At 43.9% G+C, this 12,108-nt stretch overlaps 1 protein-coding gene across 8 annotated transcripts in view; it reads left to right on the top strand.

Annotated features, from left to right (window-relative positions):
- LOC143289044 (dedicator of cytokinesis protein 9-like) overlaps positions 1-12,108 on the top strand; it is a 141,925-nt gene that overhangs the window by 72,025 nt on the left and 57,792 nt on the right. For 5 of the 8 annotated variants that reach the window (XM_076597843.1, XM_076597837.1, XM_076597839.1 and 2 more), the window contains one exon: positions 6,535-6,558. The exons of the other annotated variants lie outside the window; for them this stretch is intronic. In XM_076597843.1, the coding sequence (XP_076453958.1) occupies positions 6,535-6,558 (24 nt within the window). The remainder of the gene's footprint in view (positions 1-6,534; positions 6,559-12,108) is intronic. 8 annotated transcript variants of the gene reach the window in all.

Below are 12,108 nucleotides of genomic sequence, written 5' to 3' on the forward strand. Positions count from 1 at the left end.
CCCAAACTGTTCAACAGGGAGGATGGGTGTAACAGTTAGTCAGGCTGTGTATTGACCCAAACTGTTCAACAGGAGGGATGGGTGTAACAGTTAGTCAGGCTGTGTATTGACCCAAACTGTTCAACAGGGAGGATGGGTGTAACAGTTAGTCAGGCTGTGTATTGACCCAAACTGTTCAACAGGAGGGATGGGTGTAACAGTTAGTCAGGCTGTGTATTGACCCAAACTGTTCAACAGGAGGGATGGGTGTAACAGTTAGTCAGGCTGTGTATTGACCCAAACTGTTCAACAGGAGGATGGGTGTAACAGTTAGTCAGGCTGTGTATTGACCCAAACTGTTCAACAGGAGGGATGGGTGTAACAGTTAGTCAGGCTGTGTATTGACCCAAACTGTTCAACAGGAGGGATGGGTGTAACAGTTAGTCAGGCTGTGTATTGACCCAAACTGTTCAACAGGAGGGATGGGTGTAACAGTTAGTCAGGCTGTGTATTGACCCAAACTGTTCAACAGGAGGGATGGGTGTAACAGTTAGTCAGGCTGTGTATTGACCCAAACTGTTCAACAGGAGGGATGGGTGGTGTAACAGTTAGTCAGGCTGTGTATTGACCCAAACTGTTCAACAGGAGGGATGGGTGTAACAGTTAGTCAGGCTGTGTATTGACCCAAACTGTTCAACAGGAGGGATGGGTGTAACAGTTAGTCAGGCTGTGTATTGACCCAAACTGTTCAACAGGAGGATGGGTGGTGTAACAGTTAGTCAGGCTGTGTATTGACCCAAACTGTTCAACAGGAGGGATGGGTGTAACAGTTAGTCAGGCTGTGTATTGACCCAAACTGTTCAACAGGAGGGATGGGTGTAACAGTTAGTCAGGCTGTGTATTGACCCAAACTGTTCAACAGGAGGGATGGGTGTAACAGTTAGTCAGGCTGTGTATTGACCCAAACTGTTCAACAGGATGGATGGGTGTAACAGTTAGTCAGGCTGTGTATTGACCCAAACTGTTCAACAGGAGGGATGGGTGTAACAGTTAGTCAGGCTGTGTATTGACCCAAACTGTTCAACAGGAGGGATGGGTGTAACAGTTAGTCAGGCTGTGTATTGACCCAAACTGTTCAACAGGAGGGATGGGTGTAACAGTTAGTCAGGCTGTGTATTGACCCAAACTGTTCAACAGGAGGGATGGGTGTAACAGTTAGTCAGGCTGTGTATTGACCCAAACTGTTCAACAGGAGGGATGGGTGTAACAGTTAGTCAGGCTGTGTATTGACCCAAACTGTTCAACAGGAGGGATGGGTGTAACAGTTAGTCAGGCTGTGTATTGACCCAAACTGTTCAACAGGAGGGATGGGTGTAACAGTTAGTCAGGCTGTGTATTGACCCAAACTGTTCAACAGGAGGGATGGGTGTAACAGTTAGTCAGGCTGTGTATTGACCCAAACTGTTCAACAGGAGGGATGGGTGTAACAGTTAGTCAGGCTGTGTATTGACCCAAACTGTTCAACAGGAGGGATGGGTGTAACAGTTAGTCAGGCTGTGTATTGACCCAAACTGTTCAACAGGAGGGATGGGTGTAACAGTTAGTCAGGCTGTGTATTGACCCAAACTGTTCAACAGGAGGGATGGGTGTAACAGTTAGTCAGGCTGTGTATTGACCCAAACTGTTCAACAGGGAGGATGGGTGTAACAGTTAGTCAGGCTGTGTATTGACCCAAACTGTTCAACAGGAGGGATGGGTGTAACAGTTAGTCAGGCTGTGTATTGACCCAAACTGTTCAACAGGGAGGATGGGTGTAACAGTTAGTCAGGCTGTGTATTGACCCAAACTGTTCAACAGGAGGGATGGGTGTAACAGTTAGTCAGGCTGTGTATTGACCCAAACTGTTCAACAGGAGGGATGGGTGTAACAGTTAGTCAGGCTGTGTATTGACCCAAACTGTTCAACAGGAGGATGGGTGTAACAGTTAGTCAGGCTGTGTATTGACCCAAACTGTTCAACAGGAGGGATGGGTGTAACAGTTAGTCAGGCTGTGTATTGACCCAAACTGTTCAACAGGAGGGATGGGTGTAACAGTTAGTCAGGCTGTGTATTGACCCAAACTGTTCAACAGGAGGGATGGGTGTAACAGTTAGTCAGGCTGTGTATTGACCCAAACTGTTCAACAGGAGGGATGGGTGTAACAGTTAGTCAGGCTGTGTATTGACCCAAACTGTTCAACAGGAGGGATGGGTGGTGTAACAGTTAGTCAGGCTGTGTATTGACCCAAACTGTTCAACAGGAGGGATGGGTGTAACAGTTAGTCAGGCTGTGTATTGACCCAAACTGTTCAACAGGAGGATGGGTGTAACAGTTAGTCAGGCTGTGTATTGACCCAAACTGTTCAACAGGAGGGATGGGTGTAACAGTTAGTCAGGCTGTGTATTGACCCAAACTGTTCAACAGGAGGGATGGGTGGTGTAACGGTTAGTCAGGCTGTGTATTGACCCAAACTGTTCAACAGGAGGATGGGTGTAACAATTAGTCAGGCTGTGTATTGACCCAAACTGTTCAACAGGAGGAATGGGTGTAACAGTTAGTCAGGCTGTGTATTGACCCAAACTGTTCAACAGGAGGATGGGTGTAACAGTTAGTCAGGCTGTGTATTGACCCAAACTGTTCAACAGGAGGGATGGGTGTAACAGTTAGTCAGGCTGTGTATTGACCCAAACTGTTCAACAGGAGGGATGGGTGTAACAGTTAGTCAGGCTGTGTATTGACCCAAACTGTTCAACAGGAGGGATGGGTGTAACAGTTGGCTGGTTCGATCTCACTGGCTTTTTGTGTTGCTCAGAGTGTGAGTGGGTGGGGTTGTGTTGTGACTAACTCCACATCTGTCAAGTCAGGAGGAGTTCAGATGGCAAACACAGCCAGTGGACATACACCATGTGTTGTTGTTGCAACTTTCAGACTGAGCCCTCACCATGTGTCTGTCGTGTGTCTGTCTGTTGGGAAGTTGCTGGCTGTTTTCAGAGATTTTTTTTTTCTCCCACTGAATACAAACACAAGGATCAAAACTGATTTGTTTCATATTCTCCCTCCCCCAGTCCCCCTCAGTGAAACATTACACCATAACCTCACTGTGCTTATGTACATCTTGTACAGTGCAACTGATCGGAAACATCAGCTGCAGACTGCATACGTTGTTTCTACTTGTTTATGAAAATTACAAACTCTTCTAGATTTCTTTTTCTTAAAAAAAAAAAAAAAATCTTGGAAGGCATGGTGAAGGTTAAAGGCAATCAAATGGCCTTTGAATTTTGCAAGCAATGATTTTCCTTCTTCTGTCTAAATAAATGGCTATACCTGGGGGAAGCTAGCTAAGACAGCACACGACAGGAGAGTGGCTATACCTGGGGGAAGCTAGCTAAGACAGCACAGGACAGGAGAGTGGCTATACCTGGGGGAAGCTAGCTAAGACAGCACATGACAGAAAATTGGCTAAGACAGCACACGACAGGAGAGTGGCTATACCTGGGGGAAGCTAGCTATGACAGTACAACAGGAGAGAGGCTATACCTGGGGGAAGACAGCTAAGACAGCACACGACAGGAGAACGGCTATACCTGGGGGAAGCTAGCTAAGACAGCACAGGACAGGAGAGTGGCTATACCTGGGGGAAGCTATCTAAGACAGCACAGGACAGGAGAGTGGCTATACCTGGGGGAAGCTAGCTAAGACAGCACAGGACAGGAGAGTGGCTATACCTGGGGGAAGCTAGCTAAGACAGCACAGGACAGGAGAGTGGCTATACCTGGGGGAAGACAGCTAAGACAGCACACGACAGGAGAGTGGCTATACCTGGGGGAAGCTAGCTATGACAGTACAACAGGAGAGTGGCTATACCTGGGGGAAGACAGCTATGACAGTACAACAGGAGAGAGGCTATACCTGGGGGAAGACAGCACAGGACAGGAGAGTGGCTATACCTGGGGGAAGCTAGCTAAGACAGCACAGGACAGGAGAGTGGCTATACCTGGGGGAAGCTAGCTAAGACAGCACAGGACAGGAGAGTGGCTATACCTGGGGGAGGCTAGTTAAGACAGCACACGACAGGAGAGTGGCTATACCTGGGGGAAGCTAGCTAAGACAGCACACGACAGGAGAGTGGCTATACCTTGGGGAAGCTAGTTAAGACAGCACACGACAGGAGAGTGGCTATACCTGGGGGAAACTAGCTAAGACAGCACAGGACAGGAGAGTGGCTATACCTGGGGGAGGCTAGTTAAGACAGCACACGACAGGAGAGTGGCTATACCTGGAGGAAGCTAGCTGAGATAACAAAAGACCAGCAGCAGTGGAGATCTGTGGAGGTGACGTTGTGTGCCACAGGGCGCGAACCATCTCTGTGTGAGAGGCAGAGTGAGGATCATTTCCACGCTTCAGTTTTTAGATGTTTACATCAGATACTGGCCCACTCTGTGGAACAGTCCATTTTACATGGGTTTAAGCCCCTGTTTTTCAAGTGCAGTATGTAGATAGTGTTCTAGTTTTGGTTATGCTAACTGCCTCTCCTCAACAATGTCTTTCCTTCCTCCTTAGTTCATGTATGCATTGTGTGTGTGTGTGTTGCTTGCACCTGTGCGTGTATGTGAGTGTGTGTATGTGTTTGTGTATGTGTGTGTGTGTGTGTTCTGTTTACATTTTCTTATCCATTCACAAAATATTTTGAGTATCTGCTCACCTGATTTTTTGGCTCATGTGTAAACAAAGTAAGTCTCTGTAATCATCCCATTGCACGAGTGTATGTATATGTCCATCGTAAAGTTTAACAGAGACATTTTCTCAGGGACCATTGCTTCCATAGACACCATCCTTGACACTATTATGCATACTGAGAATGATTATGTGTGTCAAATGCTACGGTATTACTGTAAATGTGAAAGCCAACTAATCACTGTAAAATAAGAGGAATTTTCTCACAAAACACACAGTAGGGGTTTTGTTTCACACACTGACGTATCTGTGATGTAAAAGTCTAAATACAATCTGCATAACTCCACATCTTGCTGTTACCTGTCAAAACTGGGAAGGAATTCTGGTCAGTGTCTTTCCCTGGCAAAGTACTAGTTTCTTTGTTCAACAAGTCACATAAAAAATGAACTCCTTCGTCTTCCTTGTGTGTCGTGGCAGCTTAATATGGTATGAAATATGCATGTGCATATTGTTTTCTGAAGTGTTATTCTTTAAAGCATACTTTTTATCTCTCCTAACAGATAAGCATACTTTTTAAAAACTTTTTATCTGTTCCAACAGATGAGCATACTTCTCATCTATCCCTGTGATATAAACATGTCAGTTTTAGAATGAAACAGAATGGTCTCTTTCAATAGAAAAATAGGTAAATCTACTCTGTAAGCTCATGAAAAAGTGCCTCCAGTTGTTGAAGTGACCGGATGCAGACCTGAACTACTGTCAAAGTTTGGTTTGCTGATCTGGTACAAATGACAAACTTTCTACATTTGTTCTGAAATATTTGATGCTGTGCCAAGAAAGCTGTGCACATGAAACATTTGGAAAAGAGGTCAGAATCAGTGACTTATGAATCATAACCTTTGTCATTTACACAACACTTCCCTTTGATTTGACATGGATACTTATTCCGCGCCTATCCTTGGTCGGAGACCAAGCTCTAAGCGCTTTGCAAACACAGGGTCATTTGCACAACAGGCTGCCGACTGACGGCTGCCATTGGGCGCTCCTCATTCATTTCCTGTGTCATTCAATCAGATTTCAGGCACGCACACATGCATACTCAGTCAGACTTGTAACATTTTACGTATGACTGATTTGTTTATTTACCCCACCATGTAGGCAGCCATACTCCATTTTCCAAGATGATTTAGCCAGTTTGCGTGACGTGGACAGTTGCACACCTGTAAGGCAGGTGAAGTGAAGAGGGCTGCCCCCGGGCACCTCAACCCCTTTTCTTTCTTTGTTTTTTTACTCTCAGTTGTGGAGAAGTTGCCATCATATTTGTTGAGGATTTAGATGATAGCACCATCCACCAAGGAAATATGATCATAAAATGAGATCTCACATTTCCAGAGCATGCTGTCATGCGGTGTGTGCAAATGGACATGATTGATCTCACCCTCCTCTTTCTTTCTCTGCCTTGTCTTTTCACTTTCTGCACATGAGCCATGAAGCTTTCCCTTGTAAGCTGATGGTTGACCAAAGGTCAGGTGATGTTTGTCAGTTGATGGTGTTGTGGTCTTGTGTCTGTCTTGTGCTGTAGTGCTGACGGGGGATGTTTGTGTTAACTTGGTGGGTGTGGTGGTTGCAAACACATGGGACTTCTGACTGACTCTGTCATGAGGGGTGGGTGAGGGGTTTTGTTTTCAGTCTGTGGGTGTGCTGTTGTTGTTTTTGTTTGTTTTTTTCAAAACAAGGGATTTCTGTGTGGGGGTGAGGGGGGTTTGGTTTTATCTGTGTGAGTGTGCTGTTTTTGATGCTGGGGAGTTTTATCCCTGACTGTGACTCCTGTGTTGTGTCTAGTTCCTTGATCAGAATCACAAGCAAGTGAGTATGGTGACTGCTTTAACAGTAGACTGACTAACCTCACCACACACACACCTGGGTGCTGTGCTTCTGACTCTGCAGCTTTTTGCCTGCAGCGCTTTGTTTTTCTTCTTCTGGCTTTTGGTTTTAATGTGGTTGTAATGCGGCCCAGCTGGAAGTGTGGGAGAATCCCTTCTACTTTGCATCAGCGCTGTGGTGTGTAAGCCTTGTGACAGTGTTGTGATGCTGATGGGGTGATAATGTGTCAACTGTCTTTCTTCAAAGTATCCAGTTTCTCTCCTCCTCATTTCTCAGCCAGTAGATTAGTATGCCATGTAGGTAAGTGGACAGGTAGATGGAATGATTGGATGATTGATATATGATCAGTAGTTTTAGATAAAACGATAGATTGACAAAGCTGATCATGTTTTAGATACAGTGAAACAGGTTGGAAGATTAAAATGACAAAGCAGTTGATTTTTTTAAAGACTTTTTTTTTTTTTTATAAACAGGTCAGTTGATCCTTTATTTAAAACAGAAAGAGCAGCAGAGATTAAAAAAAAAAAAAAAAAAAAAAAAAAAACGAAGAAAAAAAAAGCGTTGTTGGAGGGAGAGAGAAGGAACAGCATAAACAAGAAAGTTGAGAGAGTTGAATTCTGAAAGATGATGAACACATACATAAAACTGCAGCAGACTGTCTGTTGTTGATTGTTGAAAAAGTCCTGTGTGTCCAGCATATTCATAGGCCTTGCTTGTGTACAATACATATTTATCAATCTTCACAGTAAAAGCTTTGAATTCTGTATGGACACAACACAAACATGCACATGAGCACACAACATATGCAATTGATGCACACACGCACACTCTCTCTCTCTCTCTGTCTCTCTCTTACACACACAACTCTCTTACACACATATACATAGACTATCTCACAGATTTTTACATACACTTTCTTGCACACATACACAGACTCTCATACACACACGGATGCACGCACGCACACACACACACACACACTCTCTCTCTCTCTCTCTCTCTCTCTCTCTCTTACACACACACAACTCTCTTACACACATGTACATAGACTATCTCACAGATTTTTACATACACTTTCTTGCACACATACACAGACTGTCATACACACACGGATGCACGCATGCACACACACACACACAGGCACACATGCAGAGCTTTGATTGAATACGGCTCTGCAAAGGAAAGGGGAAAATTAGCGCTGACTTAGATGACCCAGTGATCAAGCAGTTTAGTCAGCACTCAATGTGTGCACATGTGCATTTTGTTTTTGCATAGGAGCAGTGTTTAGCTGTATGAGTTCATCTGGCTGCACACACAGTGACCCCAGAATTGTGAACAAAGGAATGTGCTGCAGTTCCCCATGCTTTTCAGGAATGGATCATTTTGAAAGCAGATGGTGAAAAAAGAATTAGAAAACAACAACACAGGGTAGAAGCAGTTTCAGTTGACCCACTTCCTCCTGATGGTGCATGTTTGTGTTGAGCTGGTGTTTCCTTGACGACTGACAGTGATTATGGTATGCAGTGTGTGATTTGAGTTGTTATCAGTTACTCTGAGTGTTTGTGTGTGTGTTTGTTTCTAATGTGTTTCCATCATTTTCTTTTTTTGTTTATAGATTTTAATTTAGACATTTAAAAAAATAATAATTAACTGCCCTTTCCATTAAATGCACACACACATACCTGTGCATGCATTTGTATATATACGTACAAGCATGTGTGTGTGTGTGTCTTTGTGTTTGTCTGTTTAGTGTGTGTAACTGCCCTTCCATTTACATGTGTTCAAATGCATTCTTGAATACACACAAGCACATACATGTTGATGTGTGCATCCACACACAGACACACATTATTCTCTCTCTCTCTCTCTCTCTCTCTCTCTCTCTCTCTCTCATTCACACAGACACACACACACATAGTTGATTTTGTTTTTTTTTAATTGGAAACCATTTGAGTCTCTCTCTCTCTCTCTCTCTCTCTCTCTCTCTCTGTGTGTGTGTGTGTGTGTGTGTGTGTGAATTGCAAGGCATGCATACATGACGGCCTGTGTTAAAACTGTTGTTGTTTTTTTAATGGGCTAACAATTTCAGTTGGTGATGAAGCTTGTTTATATTGAGAGACTTATTAGAAGCTCATTTTATGGTGCTTGTAGTCATCCCTGACACTTTATTGTGCAATGGTTGTAACCCAACTCATTTTTTACTTTCAATGGCCCAACCCTTTATGTTGCAAGGAAACACAGGGCTGTAGTCAGCATTGGGTTTTCTCTGAAACAAAAGTATCAGTCATTCCAGCATTGATATTTTATAAGTCAGTGTTGAAATTGTGTGAAAAAAGATATTGAAAATTACAGGAAGATGACCTAGAATAGTGCCTCATATGCTTCTAACAGAGCTGCTTCAGAGGCATTGAGACCATTGGTGTGAGATGAGTTTGATTTTAGCATGGCTTACCAGGGCAGTGGCTGGTCGACAGTCCTGGGAAATGACCAGTCTGTGTAGGGGACTGAACTCCACTTCTGTGATCCCCCCTTCCACCTAAAAAAAAAAAAAGTAGAAAGAAACACTCATTTACCACTCCATTTCTCATTAACAGCCTTGCAACTGCTGTGGCTAATTACCTAACATTTTGCAACATTTCAAAGGTGATATCCCCAAACCGTAACCAGTGTCAGTCAGTGGCTTGATTACAGATTTACAATATACCCAGTCATATTTCGCTTGGACAGTTCAGTCTACAGGTTGCTTTGCATCATTTGTGGCGTTAAGTAGTTCAGTGTCTGTCAAGTAGTTCAGTGTCTGTCGGTGTATTGATGGAAAGAAAATGGACCTTAGTCTTGTGTTTCCTTGAACTTGTTCTTCAGGACATTATGTGGAAATAGTGGAACTTAGTCTTGTGTTTCCTTGAACTTGTTCTTCAGGACATTATGTGGAAATAGTGGAACTTAGTCTTGTGTTTCCTTGAACTTGTTCTTCTGGACATTATGTGGAAATAGTGGAACTTAGTCTTGTGTTTCCTTGTATTTGTTCTTCAGGACATTTTGTGGAAATAGTGGAACTTAGTCTTGTGTTTCCTTGAACTTGTTCTTCAGGACATTATGTGGAAATAGTGGAACTTAGTCTTGTGTTTCCTTGAACTTGTTCTTCAGGACATTATGTGGAAATAGTGGAACTTAGTCTTGTGTTTCCTTGAACTTGTTCTTCAGGACATTATGTGGAAATAGTGGAACTTAGTCTTGTGTTTCCTTGAACTTGTTCTTCAGGACATTATGTGGAAATAGTGGAACTTAGTCTTGTGTTTCCTTGAACTTGTTCTTCAGGACATTTTGTGGAAATAGTGGAACTTAGTCTTGTGTTTCCTTGAACTTGTTCTTCTGGTCATTATGTGGAAATAGTGGAACTTAGTCTTGTGTTTCCTTGAACTTGTTCTTCAGGACATTATGTGGAAATAGTGGAACTTAGTCTTGTGTTTCCTTGAACTTGTTCTTCTGGACATTATGTGGAAATAGTGGAACTTAGTCTTGTGTTTCCTTGAACTTGTTCTTCAGGACATTATGTGGCAATAGGTTTTGATGTTTAGAGGTGTCAAGGCAGGATCAGTCAGGGATTGGGTTTCTGACCCAGTGTTCACCAGTGACCAGAGATTGAGGCCCCGTTTTGGCGTGGTGCTGTCACTAGGAAAGGGGCTATACTCCTTATTTCCTCACTCCACCAAGGTGTGAATGGGTACCTGACTTGGGTTGGGGAAAATGGCAGGGGGAGATGACTGGGCCCTGCCTTCCCACACTGAGCCCTGGACACAGTGGATAGGATTCACTGCCTTCCCATGCTGAGCCCTGGACACAGTGGATAGGATTCACTGCCTTCCCATGCTGAGCCCTGGACACAGTGGATAGGATTCACTGCCTTCCCATGCTAAGCCCTGGACACAGTGGATAGGATTCACTGCCTTCCCACGCTGAGCCCTGGACACAGTGGATAGGATTCACTGTCTTCCCACACTGAGCCCTGGACACAGTGGATAGGATTCACTGCCCTGGTAACCATAAATGACCATGGTTCCTTAAATCTAAATCTTCAAAAGGTATTTTTTGGCTTTCAGGACCAGTTGTTTTTGTGTGTCTTTTTTTTTTCCAAAACAGGAAAGAGAATTCATGCACACACATACTTCTTCCCCTCTCTCAAGACTGTTCATTGTGAATTACCTGCTGGAATAACAGTTTTTACTGCTGATGTCAGTGATTTGTGAGATCACCGTGAACAAAGCTCAGGCTTGCTGTTACAGATAGTGTCATTCATAACCGGAGATGTGAAGGAGACACAGAAAGAGTGGGTGTGTCCTGTGTGTGTGTGCACATGACTGAGCCTGACTGATTGACACAGGGTATGAATGATGTGAGTCTGACTGATTGACACAGGGTATGAATGATGTGTCTGACTGATTGACACGGGGTATTAATGATGTGAGTCTGACTGATTGACACAGTGTGTGAATGATGTGAGCCTGACTGATTGACATGGAGTGTGAATGATGTGAGTGTGACTGATTGACACAGGGTATGAATGATGTGAGCCAGACTTATTGACATGAGGTATGAATGATGTGAGCCTGACTGATTGACATGGGGTATGAATGGTGTGAGTCTGACTGATTGACACGGGGTATGAATGATGTGAGTCTGACTGATTGACACAGGGTATGAATGGTGTGAGTCTGACTGATTGACACAGGGTATGAATGATGTGAGCCTGACTGATTGACATGGGGTATGAATGGTGTGAGCCTGACTGATTGACATGGAGTGTGAATGATGTGAGTCTGACTGATTGACACAGGGTATGAATGATGTGAGCCTGACTGATTGACATGGGGTATGAATGGTGTGAGTCTGACTGATTGACATGGGGTATGAATAATGTGAGTCTCATTGACATGGGGTATGAATGATGTGAGCCAGACTGATTGACATTGGGTATGAATGATGTGAGTCTGATTGACATGGGGTATGAATGATGTGAGCCTGACTGATTGACATTGGGTATGAATGGTGTGAGCCTGACTGATTGACATGAGGTATGAATGGTGTGAGCCTGACTGATTGACATGGAGTGTGAATGATGTGAGTCTGACTGATTGACACAGGGTATGAATGGTGTGAGTCTGACTGATTGACATGGGGTATGAATAATGTGAGTCTCATTGACATGGGGTATGAATGATGTGAGCCAGACTGATTGACATTGGGTATGAATGATGTGAGCCTGACTGATTGACATGGGGTATGAATGATGTGAGCCTGACTGATTGACGTGGGGTATGAATGATGTGAGCCTGACTGATTGACATGGGGTATGAATGATGTGAGTCTGATTGACATGGGGTATGAATGATGTGAGCCTGACTGATTGACATTGGGTATGAATGATGTGACCCTGACTGATTGACATGGGTTATGAATGATGTGAGACTGATTGACACAGGGTATGAATGGTGTGAGACTGATTGACATGAGGTATGAATGGTGTGAGCCAGA

Source organism: Babylonia areolata, chromosome 13 (genome assembly GCF_041734735.1).
Source record: "Babylonia areolata isolate BAREFJ2019XMU chromosome 13, ASM4173473v1, whole genome shotgun sequence".
Taxonomy (NCBI): domain Eukaryota; kingdom Metazoa; phylum Mollusca; class Gastropoda; order Neogastropoda; family Buccinidae; genus Babylonia; species Babylonia areolata.